Source organism: Corvus kubaryi, unplaced genomic scaffold, assembly GCF_017639235.1.
Source record: "Corvus kubaryi isolate FWS band 111438036 unplaced genomic scaffold, C.kubaryi_AGA036_p1.0 37130, whole genome shotgun sequence".
In the NCBI taxonomy this organism is placed as follows: domain Eukaryota; kingdom Metazoa; phylum Chordata; class Aves; order Passeriformes; family Corvidae; genus Corvus; species Corvus kubaryi.
In genome coordinates this window covers 753-21,523 of record NW_024581033.1, presented here as the reverse complement: position 1 = coordinate 21,523, position 20,771 = coordinate 753, and the positions used below count along the sequence as shown (strand labels likewise).

The 20,771-nt window shown below is 50.6% G+C and overlaps 1 protein-coding gene across 3 annotated transcripts; it reads left to right on the top strand.

Annotated features, from left to right (window-relative positions):
• The first annotated feature begins 329 nt into the window (after positions 1-329).
• On the top strand, positions 330-20,375 carry RMDN3 (regulator of microtubule dynamics 3). 3 transcript variants are annotated; one of them, XM_042021217.1, is made up of 12 exons: positions 330-489; positions 1,986-2,187; positions 2,725-2,871; positions 6,694-6,952; positions 7,672-7,774; positions 8,579-8,639; positions 14,769-14,844; positions 15,630-15,707; positions 16,860-16,958; positions 17,525-17,578; positions 18,478-18,558; positions 19,145-20,375. In XM_042021217.1, exons 1-12 carry the CDS (start codon positions 345-347, stop codon positions 19,196-19,198), a joined length of 1,359 nt encoding a protein of 452 aa, XP_041877151.1. In that variant the 5' UTR covers positions 330-344; the 3' UTR covers positions 19,199-20,375. The 3 variants fall into 3 exon arrangements, 2 of the variants coding, with proteins under 2 accessions (XP_041877151.1, XP_041877150.1); XM_042021216.1 differs by having other exon boundaries at positions 6,694-6,958; XR_006014895.1 differs by lacking the exons at positions 17,525-17,578; positions 18,478-18,558; positions 19,145-20,375 and adding an exon at positions 14,083-14,177 and having other exon boundaries at positions 6,694-6,958; positions 16,860-16,945.
• The last annotated feature ends 396 nt before the right edge of the window (positions 20,376-20,771 follow it).

Genomic DNA, 20,771 nt, shown 5'->3' with positions numbered 1-20,771 from the left:
TGTTGGCACCACGAGGGGACAGGGGCTGAGGCGACAGCAGGGGCGGAGCCCGCGGCCCTGGAGGGACCTTCCCGCGGAATCCCGCGGGCTCAGCGCCTGGGGGCGGGCGGTGCCACCCGCGGAGGGTGGCACAGGCCCAGGTGCGGGTGCCTGCGGGGCCATGGCCAGCTCCGCGTCCCTTTCCGTGCCACGCCCGGGGGCCACCGCAGGCCGTGGGCGCGGGCTCGCAGCCCCGCGCGCCGATTACGTCACACGCGCAGAGACCCCCCCTCCCCTCTCCATTGTCGCCTCTCCGTTACGTCATCGCGGCGCGCCGCGGGCGGTGCCGCGCGCCCGGAGCGGCCATGGCGGTGCCGGTGGCGGAGCCGGCCCGGGCCGGGCCCCGGCTGGGGATAGCGCTGGGGCTGGCGGCGGGCGCCGGCATCGGCCTCGGGCTGCTCTGGGCCATGCGCCGCCGCTCCAAGGAGCCGGCGGGGCCGCCGCGCCACGGTACGAGCGGGAGGGGGGGGGGGGGGCCGGGAAAGCCGGTTTAGGATGAGGGGAATGGGGCCGGGATATGCGCGGTGGGGCTGGAGCGGGGAGGAACTTGCGCAGAGTTGACGTTGGAATTGGAATTGGGGTTGGAATAGGGGGAATGGAGCTGGAATGGAGGAAATGGAATGGGGTTGGAGTAGAGACGAATGGGGTTGGAATAGGAAGAGCAGAGGGAAATGCGATTAGAGAAGGAAGAATGGGGTTGGTGATGCCTTTTCCTGGTCTTAAAATCAAGAGTCAGACATGGTTAGAAGGGGAAAAGGGATTTCACCTTGGTATTTATTGTAAGGATCCTTAGGTGCACACGTTCAGGTCATATGCATCGAGATGCACCCCCCCGAGTCTGTCTTTTTTCCCCCCAACATTGGGTATAACATTATAGGTTTTACTAATTAGCATATCTAGCAAAGATTCCCCAATGAGAGGCTCAAGTGAGCCCCCCCTCCCCAAGGAACCTTCCCCTGGATGGTTCTATCTTGGTTTACAGAATGTGTTCTGGAGAGGACCTTGGGCTCTGGGGCGCACTGATCCCTGGCTACGAAGCTTCTAAAATGTTGAGTCTCTCAGCTTGACAAACAAGTCCAAGAATGTAGGCAAAAAGCACTAGGAATACAGAAGTTGTGAAAAGGTATAACAGGGGTATAAAAGAAAAGGCAAAAATCTTCATGGCATCATTGGAATGAGGGGAATGGGGTTGGAATAGGAAGAATGGGGGAAATGGGGCTGGAGTAGGGGAGAATAGGGATTGAATGCTGGGAATGGGATGGAATGGGGGAGTGGGGCCAGGACAGGGGGAAGTGAGGTTGGGGTGTTGAGCGTTTAGAAATACTGATTCCGAGCCCTGAGCTGGCTGGGTTTCATCCACGCCTGTGCAAAACTTCAGGAATAGAAAGTGAAACCGTGTTGTTCGCAGTGGTCATGGAATAGTGGAGTCCTGGAATGGGTCGGGTGGGAAGGGACCTTAAAGCCCATCCAGTGCCACCCCTGCCATGGCAGGGACATCTCCCACTGTCCAGGCTGCTCCAAGCCCCAATGTCCAGCCTGGCCTTGGGCACTGCCAGGGATCCAGGGGCAGCCACAGCTGCTCTGGGCACCCTGTGCCAGGGCCTGGCCACCCTCACAGGGAAGGATTCCTTCCCGACATCCCATCTAAATCTCCCCTTTTCTAGTTTGGAGCTATTCCCCCTTGTCCTGTCTCTCCAGGCCCTTGTAAAGAGTCCCTTTCCATCTTTTCTTCAGGCACTGGAAGGGGCAGTTGGGTCACCCCACTTCTCCAGGCTGAACAATCCCAATTGTCCCAGCCTTTCCCCACAGCAGAGCTGCTCCATCCCCCTGATCAGCTCGGTGTCCCTGTCAAGCCTCATCTCCCCTGCCAACAGAACTGTGGCCACATTTCCCTCATGGAATCCTGTCCCACTTGGGTCTAACCACCTCGTTGTGCTCTGGTGCAGCCCAGGCCGTGCCCGGAGCGCTGCTCCCGGCAGATGCGGGCGACGGAGCCGTGCCCAGCCCCCTGCTGAGGCAGGACGAGCAGCTGGAGCTGCTGGAGCGCCTGGACTTCGTGGTGAGGAACGTCGTGGAGCTGAGGAAGGAGGTGGAGGAGCTGCGGAACAGCCTCCAGCAGCTGGCGGTGGAGATCGTGGGGGAAGTCAGGTACTGCCCCTCTCTCCTGGGCTGGCATCGGGCACTCCCTGGCATGGGAAAACAGCCACAGGATCCCAGGATCCGGGAATGCCTGGGCTGGAAGGGACCCATGGGCAGGGACACCTTCCACTAGCCCAGGTTGCTCCAAGCCCTGTCCAGGCTGTCCTGGAACACTCCAGGGATGGGGCAGCCACAGCTTCCCTGGGAAATCCATTGCAGCACCCTCACAGGGAAGGATTCATTCCCCATATCCAGCCTCAATTTCCCGCTTCCCGTCTGAAGCCGCTCTGTCCCTCCTGTTCCTGCTGAGGAGGCTGGATGAACATCACACCTGTGGGTTCTCCAGGGATTGTCCATGGAGCACGATTTGCTTCACCTGCAGAGCACAGCATTAGCTCCGTTTGAGTGTGTACAAACAGGACTAAACCACCTGGTGAACTCCTTGGATATGGGGGGAGTTGGGTGGAGTCTGCTGGAGAGGAGAAGGGGAATAGCAGATAGTTCACCACCAAATATTTATTCCTCTCCCTTTTTCTTTCCCTCCAGGACCCACCTGGAAGAAACGCAGCGAGTGACTCGCAGGAGGAAGTTCCCCTTCTCCAGGGAGAGAAGTGACTCCACAGGCTCCAGCTCCATCTATTTCACAGCCAGCTCAGGCAATGCCAACACAGATGATGGAGAGAGCGAAGGGGGGTAAGCTGAGCACTGGGACAGACCTTTTAGGGGATTTGGTGCCACATCTGGGCAGTTTAGAACATAAAAGAGGGAATTTTTTTCTCCTACAGCCTGTTTTAGTTTGCTTTTATTACCCTAAATGTGTTACTGCCAGGGCCAGACTGAGAGATCTGAAACGATCCTGGCTTTTAGAGAAAGGCAAATACACTTATTTTTACGGTTTTTAAAGGAATTATTTGGTTAAGGAACCTTGCAGAAGGAAGGGAAGTACAAGTCCAGCCTGGCACTGGAGGGAGAGAGTTTAGAAATCAAATTTCCAGACAATGTCTATATCAATATATTAATAAATATTATGATTTTTCATACACACATATACATATGTGTATTTTAATGTGTATATAGATACACATAAATATAAATATATATAAATAAATCTATAAATATATGTTTTAGAGTGTGTGGAGAACTTTCTCAAGTTAAAAATGTGTTAGCTAAATGTCCTCAATGCACTGAGATGTCTTCAGTGAGGATATTTCTTAGGAATTTCTCTCCCTGTGTCACACTGATCAGTTGTGTTAAGGTCTTAGGGTTTAAAATCAGGTGAAAACGGTCAGATCACCAAATCAGGGAATATCCTGAGATAGAAGGGAGCCAGGAGGATCATCCAAGTCCAACTCCTGGCCCTGCACATGATGGAAAAGTTCTGTGTGGTGTAAGAACACCATCAAAAGTGCCAATATAGCTGCTGGTTTATGCATGTTAGGTTACAAGTTCTCCTGCACACGTGGTTGCTGATTTTCTGAGGAAATGCTGCTCTTTTGTGCCTGAATCTGACCACTTATGTAGCTTTTGGGGGTGTGGAAGTGTGTCCCAAAAAACAGGTGGTGCTGCCATATGCGTTTTCCCAGAGCAGTTGGGATGAAATGTCATTTAAAGAGGGATTTTATAGCAGTGGGAGCATCTCAGGGGGAATTTGGACAGCCAAACAACCTGGGAGCTGGTGCCAGCTGGCACTTGGCAGCAGGGATTTGTCCTCCCAGGACAAAGGACAGGGATCTGTGGCTGCCCTGAACTCGTGTTTATCTCTAACAACTGGAGCTGGTGAGGCAGCAGGGAGCTGCTGTGATCTCCTTGGGGTTGTAGAGCTTCATCCAGCTCAAGTGGGTGTTGGAATGCGAGGGGAATTAGGGAGGGAGTGATTCATGGTGGTGTAATAGGTAAGGAGGCTGCAGAGCAGATTTGAGAGCTGTGGAGTTGGTTCTGAAGGCAGGGCTTGGCTATTTGGGTAACTCAGATGCACTGAGTCACCGGGGGGGGGGGACAGTGGCTTGTGAAAAACTGCTGGAAAAGGGGGTTTTGTCCACACATCCCAGCCCTGGCTGTCCTCAGATCTCAGAAAACTGTAAGCTGCAACAGAGGCTGATAATTCAGAGTTACAGAAAAGGCACCTCCCAAGGGCACAGGGGGTGTATTTTGCTGCAAAAACTCGATAATTTATTGGGAATCCAGTGGTGGCTGGTGGAGTCCTTGCATTTTAATTAACATCTGTAATTAGCTGTAATGACCAGTGTGGGAATTGGTGGATTAGCAGCTCTCACCTGATTTAAAACCTGCATCTCAGGTGATGCCTCACTCTGAGAGGTGTCGTAATATCAGTCTGGGCAGGAGCAGCTGCCTGTAGTGTGCAGCGTTGTCTGTTAGGGATGTGGATGTGCTTGAGAGGTGACATTTTCGCGGGAGGAAATGCAAGTTTTGGAAAGAACTGCTGAAGCTTTGGAGCAGGTGCTGGGAGGAGGAACGAGCCTGTAGCCGACAGATGAATTTCAGCTGGGTGTCCCTCGCTGGCAGCTGAATTCTTTGAGTGAGGTTCAGAACAAGGAACCCCCATCTCAGCTTTATTTTGGACCTGAGCAGCTTCTCCAGTTTCAGACACAATTCCCAAAAACCTCACAAGAGTTCTCGGGGGGTTTGTGCTGCTTAATTTCCCTGTGTGGCCTTGGCTTTTGGGCTTCCTCACCTCCTCTTTCCATGGGCTCTGTTTTCCTTCAGGATCGCTGTACTAAAGCATTCCAGAGCTTTCCATCATTGTAAAGGCAGGAAAACAGGCTGTTAACACCTAAATCCCTTAATCTCCCTGAAAACTTTGGGTTTCTTGTCTTTTTGAACTGGCAGAATCCCTTAGGGGCTGGCTGGCAGAAAACAGGGTTGGTTTTCGATCTGAAGGACTGAAATCTTGGCAGCTGCCAGTAAAATGTTGGGGGTTAGGATGGGGAAATCAGGGAATTCAAGGAGTTGGTGTTTAATTCCTGGAAATGAGGGGGTCTAGAGAACTAATAATGTCATTGATATTGAGAAAAGTAAATAAATGAGGGTTTTAATCCAAGCCAGAGCTGTGCCAGTGTCACCTACCCTGTGTTGGTGTGTTATCCATTAATTCAGTGTCATCTCCAGTGTGAGCTGACATCTTGCAGTGTGAGGCTGGTGCTTTATTTCTTGCCTTAAAATGTTTCAGGACAAAATGGTGGGGTTTTGAATGTCTGGCTGAGGGCTGGAGGCTGTGGTGAGGGAGCAGAGAGGGGAATTGTTGAGAATTAGGGATGGTTCTCAGGAGGCTTTGATAGCCAAACGTGTCTTGTTATCTGTTCGTGGGCAAAGCCCTGTCACTGCCTCCTTTGGATTGGGGCTGTGGTCACATATCTGTGTCCCCAGGCAAAGGCAGGGCCACAGGGCTGTCCCTGGGAGGAGGAATGAGCACAGCTGGAAGCACCCAGTGCCCCCAGAGTGGAGGGAATTGAGTTCCAGCAGAACCGCCAAAGTTCTCTTGGGCAGTTATTGACTTAAATCAACAAAATCCCCACGTTCAAGTGCACATTTTGGGATGACTGGCTGATTTGTGCCTGTTCTGTAGCTGAGAGCTTGCAGGTAAAAGTGAGGGGCACAGAGAGTCATGTTTGAAAAGGAACCAGCTCTGTAAGTAGCCTCCCTCCTGCTGTGGTACCACTGCATAACGCTGGTGGTTTCAATTTCAAATTCCCAGCTCGGGTGCTGGGGGAGCTCCATTTTCACCATTTTCAGGAGGTTTGATCTGAGCTTTACAGGATCACCGAGGTTGGGAGAGACCTCCAAAGTCATGGAGTCCCACCAGGACCTCCATAATCCCTCATGTCCTGGTGTGTTTGCCTGCTTCAGCTGCTGGTCATCCCCTGGGTTTTTGCACGTGTGGTGAATCCTTGCTGGATTCCTTGCTCGTGGGACATAGTCCTGGTGGCTTCCCAGCTGGCAGTGGGAAGAGGCCATGTAGCATTTGATGTTCAGGGTGATGGAGGTCTGAGGTGTTGCCAGTACAGCTGTTGTGCCTGAAATTCCCTGGAAAAGGCTAAACCCCTCAGGCTGCATTTTGCACAGGGCTTGTTGAAGTTCCCTTTTATCACCCATCTATTTAACTGCATTGTCCTGGCTCGGGTTTTAGCTGGTTAATTCTCTTGTACTGAAGTTAGAAGGGCTGAGAGGGAGGAGCTGACAGGGTGTGCAGGGGAGGTGGGGACAGTTAGAATCCCGGGATGCTTTGGGTGGGAAGGGGCCTTACATCTCATCCAGAGATGAGATTGCCCCCCCCTGCCCTGGGCAGGGACACCTTCCACCTTTGCCCAGGTTGCTCAAAACTGACTTGGGACTTAACTTTGTTGTCACCTTCATCCCTCAGCTTTCTGAGGGGGATATGAGAAATGAGACTGTTGGAGACACTTGGGTTGTGCAGTGTCCTCTGGGATAAGCTAAGATGCTCTTCCTCTCTGAGGAGCAGCTCCTCAAACTGCTCTGGTGCTGTTTTTTCCCCCGAAGTTACACCACAGCCAACGCCGAGTCCGACTACGACCGGGAGTCGGAGCGGGAGAGCGAGGACGAAGTGAGCTGTGACACAGTGAGGACTGTGCGCAGGGATTCCCTGGATCTGGTCCCCGAGGATGAAAACCCTCTGGTCCTGGATTCCACGCTGGAGGAGGGCCTGGGGCAGCTCCTGGAGCAGGCTGACCGCCTGCACAGCGGGGATGAGCGGGACAAGAGAGAGGGGTTCCAGCTGCTCCTCAACAACAAGCTGGCGGTAAAGGTGCCTTGTTGTATTTTCCAGTGCCAGGGGAAGGTCAGCTTGGACATCAGGAGGAGTTTCTTCACTCAGAGTCCACCCTGTGCCCGGTCCCCACCTTGTCCCCAGCCCAGAGCACTGAGTGCTGCCTCCAGGCCTTCCCTGGACACCTCCAGGGAGGGGACTCCAAACCTCCCTGGGCAGCCCCTTCCAGTGGCTGACAGCCCTTTCCATGCGGAAATTCCTCCTTGGTGTCCAACCTGAACCTGCCCTGGCACAGCTTGAGGCCATTTCCTCCTGTCCTGTCCCTGTTCCCCGGGAGCTGCCCCCTCCTGTCAGGGAGTTGTGGAGAGCCGGAAGATGCCCCCGGAGCCTCCTTTTCTCCAGGCTGAGCCCCCCAGCTCCGTTCCCTCCCCGTGACACGCTCCAGCCCCTCCCTGCCTTTCCTGACCTGGAAGCCCAGAGCTGGGCACAGCACGGGAGGTGCCCCTGCGGTTCCCAGCCCGGGGGGACGGTCCCTGCCGTGCTCCCGTGGCCACACCGAGTTACAAACCCGCCCTCGCTTCCCTCCGCCGCGCTTCCGCTTCGGCTCCCTCGGAACCGGGGCATTCCAAGGCTCAGACAAATCCCTGCATGCCTTCGGGTGCGGGTGCCCCGCTCAGCCTTGGTGCCTGGCTGCCCCTGCCCGTGGCAGGGCGGGCTCTGACGGGCCCTGCGGGCTCTTTGTGTTCCTGCAGTACGCGGGGCAGCGCGAGTTCCTGTGGCGCCTGGCGCGGGCGCGCTGCGACGTGTGGGAGCTGACGGAGGACGCGGACGAGAGGAGATCCTGCGCCAGCGAGGGTGAGGAGTTCCCTGGATTCCCTGCCGGGCCAGAGGAGGGCTGGCACTCAGCTGTGCAGCCCCCCCGCCTGCCAGCGGGGCCGGGCAGTTGTTGCTTTTCCCTATAAGCTGGGCGCTTTAAACAAGTTTTTTGTGTTTAAAAATCGTGCTTTGAAAGAGTAAAAATAGACGGAGACCTGCTTAAAGCTGGGGAAGTTGTTTCTCAGAGCTGTCATCCGTTTCTCTGTGATACTAAAATCATAAAATAAATATGAAATAAACAAGCTTTGGCTGTAGCACACTGGGTTTTCCGTGTTGCCAGCACGTGCAGACATAAAAAAATATGTATTTTTAAATTTGCTTAGGGGAGTCGCTTTAATTTCATCCCCTCGTTCTTCTTTACCGACTCAAAGGTGCCTATGAGGTTTTGGGTGAGTCAGAATAGAACAAAAATCATCTTTATTATGGTTAAGATGTGCAGCAAAAGATACTAATCTAAATAATTTCTGCCCTGTTTATTATGCACAGAAGTTAGTTAATACTATAGCTAATGCAATTATTCTTTTCTGGAAATCAGTGGAGCCATTTAAACATGGAATTTTAAGTTCCATATTGTCCTTTTAGCCATGAATAGGTGCTTAGTTGTCAGCTTTTTGAGCCTGCCAGAGGATAAAATTATGTATGGGATGTTTTCAAGCCAAACGCCTTGTCAAATTAACAAATATATGACTTTTATGCCATTATGTTACTCTGACACCGTCAGAGCAAGAAACTGGGAGAGAAAGCAACTGAATTTCTTACCTCTGGCTACTTTTTTTTTTCCAGGGAAGGAAGAGCTGGAACTTGCCTTGCAGAAATGGGATCAAAGTGCTGAGTGCCACCAGTGGTAAGTGACTGTTCACTTCTTGCTTTTAAGAAGCGTAGGAAAAGGATTGGAAGGTTTTTGTGAGCTGAGCTTGCAGTTAAAAAAATAATAAATCCAAACCCTCCAAAAACTTACTTGCTGTTACTTGCACTGTGCCACACGTGGTGGTTTTCCATAAAAAGCCATTTTTAACAGCTTTGCTTACTTGGTGTAAGGAATGACTTGACAGGCAGTAGGTTTGGTTGTGATGACAGGAATAAATTTGGTGTTTCTTATATTAATTTAATGATGAGTTTCTCTCTGAAGAGTTCTGGAGGAAAAGCTCCCAAGTGGAGCTGCTTCGAGGCAAGAGGGGATGTGTTTGACTCCATCAGCCAGGCCTGGGAGTGTGGGCTTGGTGCTGTGCCAGATTCCCTGTTTTCCTCTTAATTCTGGAGGAAGGAGAACCATCACTCTTATCAGACAGGCATTTAGAGTCTCCTGGAAGTGTGAATTTTTAAGTGTCCTTTTTAAAAATTATCCCAGAAGAGAGTTTGTGGAGTGGCACGGATATTTGTGGAGATAAGGGAATGTGCTTTTCTGTTCCCCTGGGGAATTCCTCCGTGAGTGGTGTTTGTCAGCAGTTGTTCTGAAGGACTGGCAACGCTTAAATTAGAGTAAAAGGGATTTTTTTTTTCTTTTTTAATGACAATTATTGGGAGAACAGGTTGCTGAGTGTCTTTACCAACCAAGATCTGTGCTCTTGCAATGAGCAAGTTTGTTTGAAGGATTGTTTTGAGCTACTGGCACCTGTATAGATGCCTTTATCATCTTAGGCTGTATTTCAGCTGCTGGTGATGAATTACTGCTTTCCATTGAAGCTTTGATAGGAAGGAGGAATTCGGGGCCAGGAGAATCTCCAGCAGATTGTGGTGTTGAGCTCTGCCTGCTGGTTTCACATCTTCCAATGAATGGGGTTTAGTTGCCAGGGCGAATCTTAAACTTTGTATTTTACAAAGCCAGGTTCTGCTCCAGTGTCCAAATATTGACAGTTTTGCCTTGTAATTCCAAGTTTGGGACAGTTCTTGGCTCCTCAGACCCCTTTCCCAAACAGGGATAAGGCTCCTTCCTGCACAGCTACATCTTGCTTCTGGTTCTGCAGGGCAGCTGGAGAAAGGAGGCAGCAGAGCAGCAGCATGTGGGAGGCGTGGGATTTCCTGGGAATGAAGATGTAACTCCCTTTATCAGCACACAGATTATTGTTTTCTGCCGTGAATAGAGCAGGAAATTATTCCCTTCCCAGCTCTGAGGTGGTCACAAGCTGGCTTAATTGCAGTCTTTCTTTATGCTAATTGAATTTACCCTGGGGAGAAAAAACAGCGAGGCTTTAAAGGTTTTTTTTGGGGTGGATTTGATGCCTCAGCTCTTGGGAGAAGTGACCAGAGAATGCTGTTCACATTTATTTAAATTACAGTTTTATTCTGTCATATTTCTCTCTAGTGACTAACTGCCTTGCTGAAGACCCTGATCCTTTATTATCTCCTGTCACAGGGGAATAATTTATTCTCTCTCACCACCCATGTTGTCTTTCCAGTATTCTTCTCCCTCTTCCTTGTAGTTTTTCAGACAAAAGTGGAGGAATTCAGTGCAGGACACAAGCTGTGGGAGTGGTATGGCTTTGTGCTGGTGTCATGGTCCTTTGCATTCTTCCTTCTACACACAGCAGTCAACATCATCTTTCTCCTTCCCACTGCATCCTAAATGGCCACTTCAATAGAAATATTCCAAATATTATTATTACCCAGTTATTTTGCTGCCTCTCCACGCAGGCTGTGTGAAGCCTGACGGTGCAGCTCTCCTGGGCTGCATTTTTTCTGTGTGAGTTTTCACCCAGAAATCAAATTTCATGTTGATTTTCTGTTTTATCAGTTGCCTCTTAAAAAAGTTGGTGGATTCCTTCAGATGAAGTTGTGCTGGTTTTTGTGCTTATTCGTTGTCTTCTGGTGCTTATTCATTGTCCTTTGTTCTTGTTATACCCTCCTGCTGCCCAAATCATTCCTGGTTTTTTGAGGTGCTGAGGAAGACAGTAGTACTTAGCCTACAGTTACAGCAAGGAAAGCTTTCTCCCCCCAGTGCCTCGTTGTTGTTCAGTCATCACTGACATTTTAAAGCAACAAAGAAAGAAGATAACTTAGGGGAAGGGAAGGATTTCTGCTGGGAGATCAGTTCTGGCTGCAGCTCCTTTGGGGGCTGCATGGTTGGGAGGATTTGGCAGCAGGAGGAAAAGTGGTTTCTCAGGAATGACAGGGAGAGCAGTAAATGTCTGGGGCTGTGTCTGGCCTGGCTTTGGGATCTGCCCAGACACAAAGGAGAGGCCTTTCCTGGCTCTGGTGTGGGATGTGGGACAGAGCCCTCCCTGTCACTGCTGTTGGAAGCCGGCCGGTCCCGAGGGAGCCATCTCCGGGCGGAGCGGAGCGGGGATTTGGTCAGGGCTGCACAGACAAGCCAGCCTTGTGCAGAGGGACTGACCTCTGCCCCTGCTGCCCCTGTGAGAGCTGCACTGAGGAACAGGAGCGTGGGAGCTGTGTTGGGCATTGAATGTGCCTGTTGGGTGCCTTAGGAGTAGGCTTGTGTATGGGAAGGGAGGGATTTACAGGGAATGATCTCAGAGCCTCTCTGCTCCTGACTTGCAGTTACCTGGTTCTTACCTGGGATTTAGACACCAGAGTCATTCCCTGCTTTGATTGTCAAAGATCTCTGAGCAGGTAGAATTTATGTCCATTTAAACTGATTTCTCCATGAGCTGATTTCAGTTCTCAAGTAGGACAGAGCGAGCTCCTACATCTGTTCTTGCTTTTAGGGATGGATGGATGGATGGAGCATCAGTGGTTGCACAAACCTCTCAGAAATGAATTGAGAAACAACTGTGGCCTTGTAGAATTCCCAGCACATTCCTCGTGGGTGTTTGCAGCTTTAGGGATCAGGAAAGCAGAGAGCGAGCTGTGGATTTGCCTTGGCTTCCATTCCTCTTGCTAAAAGTAATATTGGAAGTGCAACCAGAGGGATTTCAGGGAAATCTGAGGAAAATGGTGCAGGTGCTGTGTCAGGAGCTGTAGTTTGAATTGGGCACCTTGCCCTGGAAATGAAGCGCTGCCGGCTGAAAGCCGTCGTTGTGGGAGGAATAATAAACTCCAGCCCCCTTGGAGTTTTCCTGTGTGTTCTGGAGAAGTGGGATTGGGTTGGATGAGTCTCCAAAATGTACCCTTTCTTCTGGAGAGTCTGGCAGTTCGGTGGAACATCTCGGTCACCAGCCCTTGGCAGTTCCCGTGGGTACATCTGGCTGTCCGTGGGCAGATCCTGGATTTTTGAAAAGGCACAGCATTCCCAATACACCTGGGAGATGGATTCATTGAACACCTGGCAGTGCTTCAGGATTTAACTCTTGGTGCATCACTGCCCAGATCTGGCCAATCTTGAGCTGCATTCTGGATTTATGAGCCGAGTGTTTTCCGTTCCGCAGGCGGATTAGACGGAATTTGCTGTCAGTGTGATATGGGGCAGCTCTAGGAACAGGTGTTAGGAGATAGTTCAGAATGTAGAGGAGGGAAAATAGCATGGAATTAGAGCTGTCTGAGTGCATGCCCCTGACTTGTCTGCCCTGGAAGGTGAATTCAGGCATGTGAACATCCAGAATACAGGAGCTCTCCCATATGGATGTTGGTGGGCTGTAAGGAAGGGGCAACATCAGCCTTCCCCACTTTTTCCTTCCATCTTGTCTCCCCTTGGAAAAGCCAAAGCTTTTTTTCCCAACCTCTTCATGATCAGCTGGTCATTAAACCTGGGCTGGGTTTCTGGGAATTCTGCTGTGTCTCCCAAGGTACCAATTCCCAATTAAATTCTTACTTTAATTTTTGGTTGTTGCAGTCTAAATCCCTGCCTGCTAATTCCCTGTCCCCTTATTCAGGTGCAGGGACTCGCCTACATCTACCCAGTGCACCTTCAGGAAGGTGAAAAACTGGGAATGCTCATAAAATACTGGGAAAACTGTCTTTGAAGTGGTTGAAGGAGAGAAGAGCTGTGTTTGGGCTGGCAGAGCACCCTGACTGTGGAGGGGAGGTCCTGCAGGCTCTGTATTCCATGGCAGAGTCCTGCTTCCAGGGAAGTCAGCGTGCAGAACCCAAACAGTCCTTCCCAGTCCTGAGCCTGGGGATTGAAGCTGGAAGAGGAGGCTCTCTCTGCTGGGGGTTCCTGCTTCCACAGAGTTTATTTCCTAAAAGATGGGGAAGTGCTGAGCTGAGATTCCTGTGGGAAGTGGTGTGTCAGCAGCTTAGTGAGGAGTCCAGCTGATGAATCAAGGGAAATCCTAAGGAGAGCTTTGGATGGGTCTAAGCAGTGCTGCATGGGGCACACACCGGTTACAGGGGATGAAAATCCACCATATATATATATTTAGGTTATTTCATGGCATCAAAATGGGACTGAAATTTAATTTACTGCTGCTTTTATGGCTTTTTCATCAGCATTTCACCAGGCTGTTAAAAACCCCCTGGAATTTTTATTTTACATGAGACAACTGCGTGATTTATTGTCTCAGAATATTTTATCTCTTGATCTTAGAGAATAACCTTTTTATTGGCTTGTATTTCTCAACCCCTCTCGTGCTGTGGTTAGGGATGTGTAGTCCAGGCTGAGGTTTGTTGGGAAACAAAGAAGATCCTGAAAACACTTGTTCCATCATCTGCACTCAGCAGAGTGGGGCAGTGGAGCCGTGAGCTTTTCCAGCTGGCAGGAAAAGGCTTTTGTCCCATAACACACTGATCTGGTGATCCTTGCCATTACCATGACAAATAAGAATTTTAGAGCTGAGCCAGAGCTTCTCCACAAGAAAATTAACAAATCAAAGGAAGAGATTTAAGGCAAATTGGTAAATTATTCAGGAAACTGCAGCATTGGAAATGGAGCAGTGAGGGGATCTGTGGGATTTTGTGACTCTGAGGAAGGTGTAATTGGAGATTTAAAGGTCTCCTGACAGATTCCTGCATATCTGCTGTGGTTAATCATCCCCAGGGATGCTTTGGGATATTGATGTCGGTATCTGGCAGTGCTGGGGTGTGGGTGTAGGAAAAGGGATTTTATTTGCATCTTTCTGCTTTTCAGCTTTAATTTTTTGCCAGAAGGAGCCATGTTATTCATTTGTCTGTCTGTTCCACCTGATTTTTTTTTGAGCCAAACTCAGAGAAGGGATGGAAGCGTCCTCTATTCCCAGCGGGATGAGAGAGGCCAAGCTTCCATCTGCATGTTCTGTCCCACTTGAGAGCTCTCTGAGTGATTGTTTCTTGGGAAGTGATGCAGGGAGGGAGGTTTTGAGCCACTGGGCTGCAGGGAGGTGAGATGGGAGGGTGCAAATCCACGGGGAATTCAAATTAACCTCCTTGAATTCCACATCTCGTGCAAGAACTGATTTTGCTGGGGCCTTGCTTCTCAGGCTCACAAGTCACGGTCTCTTGCTGGACAAAAGGAAATGGCTTTGCACTTTCAGCACTGACCTTGTGTTCTCTGTTTCCCAGCTGCAGGATGTAGGTAGGTGTTCCCAGTATTTCCCTGGCAGCAGAGCTGGGCTGCTGCAGGAGGAGCTCGCAGTGCCCCGTAGTTCCTTAGGGCTCCTGGTCTGCCTCTCGCTGCAGTAGCTTCAGTGTGCTCTGCTCTGTGTTCTGTCACAGTTTGCCCTGCTCAGAGAGGCAGTTCTGGGTGTGGAAGTGTGCTGCTCCTGGTTTGTAGCCATCAGTGCAGCGAGTTGGTGCCTCACACCCAGCCCCTCCCGCTGCCTCGTGCTTCCAGCTCATTCCTTCCTGGGTGTGCTGCATTTTGCTGCTTATGTCTCTTCCCTGGGAGGGATGTGCTGTGTTCCTTGTTTTCCCCACTAAGGTGTGAAGCTTTACTGCACTTCACAGAATCCTGGGATGGTTGGGGTTAGAAGGGGCCTTAAAGCTCATCCTGTTCCACCCCTGCCATGGGCAGGGGCACCTTGCACTGTCCCAGGCTGCTCCAAGCTCCCTTCAGCCTGGCTTCGAGCACTTGTAGGTCTTCCTTCTGCAGCCACGGACAGCAGGTAAATGTGGATTAAATGTGGATTTAATCCCAGCTGGCTCATGCAGGTGTGTCCCCGTGCAGGTTCGCCATCCTGTGTGGGCAGCTGTCGGAACACGAGAGCATTCCCAAGCGCATCCAGGCCGGATATGTTTTCAAGGTGAGTGGCCAGGAGGTGCTGGGCTTTGTGTGGGAATCAAACACTTACTTCTGCAGCAGGAAATTGGGAAAATTGCCTCCAGTTCTTCTTAGGGAAGCAGTAGATCTCAGAGATGCTGTGAGTGGGTGGTTTGGGGTGAGGAAGCTGATTCCAGCCGTGCCGTTTGGGAGTGCCCGGGCTGGCTCTGCCGTTTTACACGCTATAACTGCAGGGAAAAAAAGAAATCTTGCAAATGAATTTAGGTAAAACATGACACTGAGAGCTTGAAACGTGGAATTATGACGGGGTGATAAGATACAGCTCCAGCTTGTCTCCTGTAAGTGCCTGTGAGCAACCCACACCCTCCCGGGAGCAGTCGCTGCTCAAAGAGGATTTCATTTGCCTGAGATCCCTGATTTTTATTCCTGTTATTATTACTGTTATTACGATGCCTTGTGGGTGTTCCAGGGGAAAAGGATGCACGGGGAACAGGCCACAGGTAATTGCTTCCCCATCAGCCTTTGACATGACCAGTGAGCTGGTTATGGCACAGCTCTGGAGTGGGAATAAAATGCAGGGCAGCTTCTTGTGTGTGCAGTAACTCCTGTTGCTGAGGCTGGAGGAGTGCTGCTGTTCCTTGCTCACTGAATCCACTCTAAGGAAATTTGGGCTCTCTAGCTTTGATTTTACAGATTGTGACACTGAAGTTGTGGATTTCGTCCTTTCCTCTTTCCCCACCTGCTCTCGTGGGTATTTTATTTGCTTCTGACAAAGGTGTGACGAGTGCTGGTGATGCTTTCCCACAGGAGCACATCGATAAAGCCATTGCCCTGAAGCCACAGGACCCACAGCTCTACTATCTCCTGGGCAGGTGGTGTTACCAGGTAACAGAGCTCATCATCACCTCCTGGGCAGGCCTCTGAGGCATTCACAGCTCCAGCCTTGGGTTTTTAGTCACTGCTGGTGGCATGGGAGGTGAAATGGCAAAGGGTGGCTTAGGAAAAGCCCGAGCTGCAAACTCCTGTCCTGTTCCCAGTGCTTTGCTCTGTAAAAACAACCTTCCTTCCATCTCTGAGCACGCAGGGATGTGGTCAAGGCCATCTGAGGAGCTTCTGCTCGTGGTACTGGTGTGGGATGTGCTGCGTGTGTCCCCTCTGCCCCTGCCCCACGGAGCTGGGAGCAGTGTGCCAGCTGCTTTAGGGAAAAGCTTGGAGTCAGATGCCGTCAATCAGATTTAGAGCCTAAAAAAGGGAATGAGAGTCTGCAGTTGCTGTTCCATTTGTGCCATTGGAAAGCACTTTGTCGGGAATGGAGCCACGGTGCAGAGGTTGTAGCTGGGATAATTGACAGTGGCAGTTGCAGAGCAGCCCTGAGCTGAACTGCTGGGAGCTCCTGGCTCTTTTCCTGTGTGGAGAAGGAGCCTTCCTTCATGCTGAGCCTGGAGCTGCTGAGGCCATGGAATAAAACCATGGATGGAGAGGTGTGGTAGTGCTTCATCTAGTCTGCTTTGTCAGGATTACACAGGGTTAAACAAGGTGTTGTCAGAGGGATGTGGAGGAGTCCCCATCCCTGGAGGTGTCCAAGGAATGCCCAGACATGGCACTGAGTGCTCTGGGCTGGGTCACAAGGTCGGGACTGGGCACAGCTTGGCCTCCATGGGCTGGGAGGGCTTTCCCAGCCTAAATGATGCTGTGATTATCCAGTAGGGAAGGCTTCAGCTCGCCTCTCCCAAGGAATCTTAGGGTGGGGGAGCAGGTTCTTGTGGAAGGTTTAGGCTTGGAGGAGGGAGGACACAGCCGGGGACCGGTGTGGCTGCAGCATGGCAGGTTGGGATTTGGGACCATCCAAATCCCGGATGTGTGGAACTGCAGAAGCTGCCTCGGGACAATGGGGTTGAATTCTGTGGCTGGATTTGGATGCTCCATCGGAATATTCCGACTCTGCCGAGGGGTTTGGCTGCCTCCTGGGGGCTGGGCAGGCCGCTGTTCCCTGCTGCTGTTGGGCGGGTGGGCCAGGTTGCCCTTTCCCCTCTGCAGGTTGCCCACCTGGGCTGGCTGGAGAAGAGGACGGTGTCGGCGCTGTTCGAGGCCCCGCCGACGGCCACGGTGCAGGACGCGCTGCAGAACTTCCTGCGGGTGAGGGAGCCTGGGAATCCGCCGGGAAGGGGCATCGCTGACCCGCCCAGCTGCCAGCGTGGGATGGGCTGCTTGGAGCCCTCCCTGCTGCTTGCCCGTGGCCTGGGACCTGGGCAAGGAACGCTGCAGAGAGGGAAAGTCGTGAAGTGTCCCATTCCAGCAATGGGATGTTGAAGGTGTCAGAGCCCAAAGTGTTGGGGATGGGTTTGGGGGTTGGTTTTCCTTCCTGAGGCTGCACAGCAATTCCCTGCTCAGTACTGGATATGTCTGGGCTGTGCCTCAGGCTCTGGGAACGCTCGTGGAGGTACATCCTGTCATTTTAATTCCTCTCCAAGGATTTTACTTCAGCCTGGCTGACTTTTCCATTTCCACCTTTTCCAGACAACTGCTTGAAGGTTTCAGGGCCACAGTGCTTTATGTATTTATGCTTTATGCTCCCTCCTGCCATCTTTTTTTTTTTTTTTTTAACTTGAAGAGCTGCAGGAAGCCTGATGTAAGAGTTAACTGTGTCCTTGCATATCCTAATGTCTGCTCTTCCCTGTCACACCCTCCCTCTGTTCCTGTAGGTCGAGGAGCTGAGCCCTGGATTTTCCAAAGCAGGAAGAGTTTACATTGCCAAGGTAACCACTCACTCCTTGTTTGTTCAGAGGGTAAGAAACACTTGTATTAAAAATCACCTTTGGCTGTGAAGTGCTGACCAGGTGGAAAATACTCCATGCAAGAGCAAGATTTTATAGGATGATAATATGTCCATTTATTTTTAAAATCTTTTTAGGCCAAATCACCTTGTAGAGGCTTTTGAATTCAGGTTTTTAACAGATGAAATTCTGTATGAAGCAGGAATGGTGACTGGGCAGCCATGGGCTGGGATTCAGTCCTTCACCACCACGACTTCTGTGGTGATACAGCCAGAGAATCATGGGGAGATGTAAAGGATAAAGTATTTCTCTTTCCCTGTGCAGGTGGGGAGTCTTGAGCCCTCTTGCTGAGGGGTTTTTAGCACTCACTTCCTTTTCCTGGGTGTATTTCATGGTCTCCAAATACCTCCAAGACTCTCTGGGCACCCAAAATCTTTCTGTTTCCTGCTGCTGGTCACAAGGAGAATATTTCAGACCTATTCCAGGACCCTGAGACTCCTGTAAATATTATATTACATTTTTGACAGCCTGGGGAACAATGTGCTCCCAGGAGAGAGGTTTTCTGGAGACAGTGGTGTGAGGAAGAGGGGAAATGGCAACTGGAAATCAAAACAGAGCTTTGAAAAGGGTGAAAGCCACGGGGACACCTTGAAATCTCCAAGCAAAACCCAATCTCCTTGCCCGAAATGAAAGGGAGTCAAATATATTTGATATTCCGAGATCTGGTGGTGCCTCTGAGGCCCTGTGAATGAGGGATGCTGCAGGGAATGCCGGTGCCAAGGGTTGAGAGGCAGAAACAGCTCATTTAGCAGTTGCCCAGGTACATTTGCTGCCTGATTTTTCCCCTTGCACCCTTCTCCCGTTCCCTTTTCCCTTCCCAGTGCTACAGGGACCTCGGGAACACCTCGGCGGCGGTGCTGTGGATGAACCTCGCCTCGGAGCTGCCAGCGAGCACCAAAGAGGTAACACTCAGCAAGGACCCTGGCATGGGCAGAGGGCAGACAGGGACTCCACCCCTCTGCTCCGGTGAGATCCCAGCATCCAGCTCGGGGGAGGACATGGAGCAAATCCAGAGCAGGGACAGGTTGGCTGGAGGGAGGCAGCACCTCTGCTGTGAGGGAAGGCTGAGAGAATTGGGATTGTTGCAGTGACAGGAAAGATGGAGAGAGACAATTTAGAAGGGTCTGGAATGACAGGAAAAGGGGGAATGGCTTCAAACTGAAAGAGATTGTGCTTGGATCAGGTATGAGGAGGAAATTCCTCCCTGGGAGGGTGGGCAGGCCCTGGCACAGGGTGCCCAGAGCAGCTGTGGCTGCCCCTGGAAGTGTCCAAGGCCAGGCTGGACAAGCCTTGGAGCAACCTGGGATAGTGGAAGGTGTCCCTGCCCAGGAACTGGATGGGCTTTAAGGTCCTTCCAACCCAAACCGTTCCAGGATTCCATGATATGCTTAAAAACTGATTTGGGGTTGGAGAAAAAGAAGGGAAATGAGGCTTCTTATTTGTTTCAGTTGAGCTGCACATTTATCTTTTCCCCTTTTGCATTTCCAGGATGCAGAAAGCGAGAAGGACCTTGAGGAGATGCGCTCGGTCTGGGAGGAATAATTTTGGAAAAACTCATCCCCCTGGATACTGCAGAGACAGTAAAATTCCAAATGGATTTCATGATCCTGACAATTCTGAGTGCACTTCATGGATAAGCCACAGGAGTTTGCAGGAAAACATCTTGGAATTGATGGGATAAAATTGTGCTTTATTCTCCTTTGTAGAGCACTGCATGTGTTTGATTTTAGGATCCCTAAAACTGTTGCATTCCTAAAAATGGGGGGATATGTGGGGGTTTATAGGTAGAGTTTGTGATATAAAAATATTTGTGGTTATATATATATATATGGCAGATATTTGTGAGTTAGCTAGTTAGTGATATAAATATGTATAATACATATTTTTATATATGTGTGTATCAATATATATGTATATTTATTTATTTTATATATATATATATATATGCACATATATATTTTATGTCACACACTCTGCCTGTGTGAAATCCTTGCTGGTGAGCTCCCACTTTATTCCTGAGGAAAACTTGAGCCAATTTTTTTCCAGTTTATTTGTATTCTCTTTTCCTCAGTAATTAATTGAATCAGTTGGAATAACTGATAAATGCCTGTTGTAGATGTCTAGGACAGATCAATTTCCAAGCAGGACCAAGGAGCTTTCCTGCACAATCCAGAGTGGATTTTAAGAGGTTCATTAGTCAAAGAAGTGAGGAACAGGATTTTAAACTTCAGGATTTCTTCCCAGTGATGCTTCTGTCTTCACTCACACGAGGCTGAAAACTTCTGTCCCTCCAAACTGTGCTGCTGTGGTTTAGCTGAGTAGGTACTGATCAGGGACCAGGATAGAGGAGCAGGAAGAGCTTGTGGCAAAGCTGATGCTTCCCTGTGCTGACCTTCTGCCACTGACCAGATTTATTCTTTTTGAATTAATTGTCTCCTGAACTAATGAGGCAACGCCGAGGAGGTGAAGCTGACCACTGACATTCCTCTTGCAGCTCCTGGGGACCAAACAGGAACAGGGAATTGTGCTGGACGCTGACACAGCTGGGGAAGGAAAACCTGTGTTGTGGAATTCCCCAAGGATTTATCAAAGCTTTGTTGATATCCCTTAAAATTCCAATGGCAGCTACTGAACACTAATTCCTGAACGTCTGTTTTATGCTCGGGTGGTTGTGAGGGGTAGAGCAAGGAGTGTGAGAGTAAAACATTCCTTAAATCACCTTTTTGGTCCCTTGCACTTGCATTTGTTGCTTCCTGAAAATAGCACTGAAGGGGAAAAGTGCAGCAGACTCCAGTGGAAAAACTTCCTGGATTGCAGGTTTGGATGCTGCAGGGTTGGGTGACGGGCTCAGGGCTGGCACTGGCCCTGGCACAGACGTGGGGGAGGTTTGGGAGCAATGGGAGGAAAATGAGGGATGGTGCTGGATGGAGTGATGGGCCTGTGCTCGTGCCAGTGCAGGTGTGGCCTTTGGCACCTTGTCAGGAATGTGGCAGCAGCCCCAGGAACAGGCTGGAGGGGAGAACTGGGGCTGTGTTTGAGACTGACCAGCTCAGCTCAGTGTTTACCTGTGGGGGGAGTTTGGCCCCCCACGCTGAGTTGAAGCGGGATCAGGGTG

Excerpts from the sequence above, each read along its gene's own strand:
- RMDN3 (XM_042021216.1), top strand. The coding sequence starts at position 345 with ATGGCGGTGCCGGTGGCGGAGCCGGCCCGGGCCGGGCCCCGGCTGGGG. Across the intron at positions 6,959-7,671 it reads ACAACAAGCTGGCGGTAAAG|TACGCGGGGCAGCGCGAGTT; the intron begins GTGCCTTGTTGT and ends GTGTTCCTGCAG. Across the intron at positions 16,959-17,524 it reads CGCTGCAGAACTTCCTGCGG|GTCGAGGAGCTGAGCCCTGG; the intron begins GTGAGGGAGCCT and ends CTGTTCCTGTAG.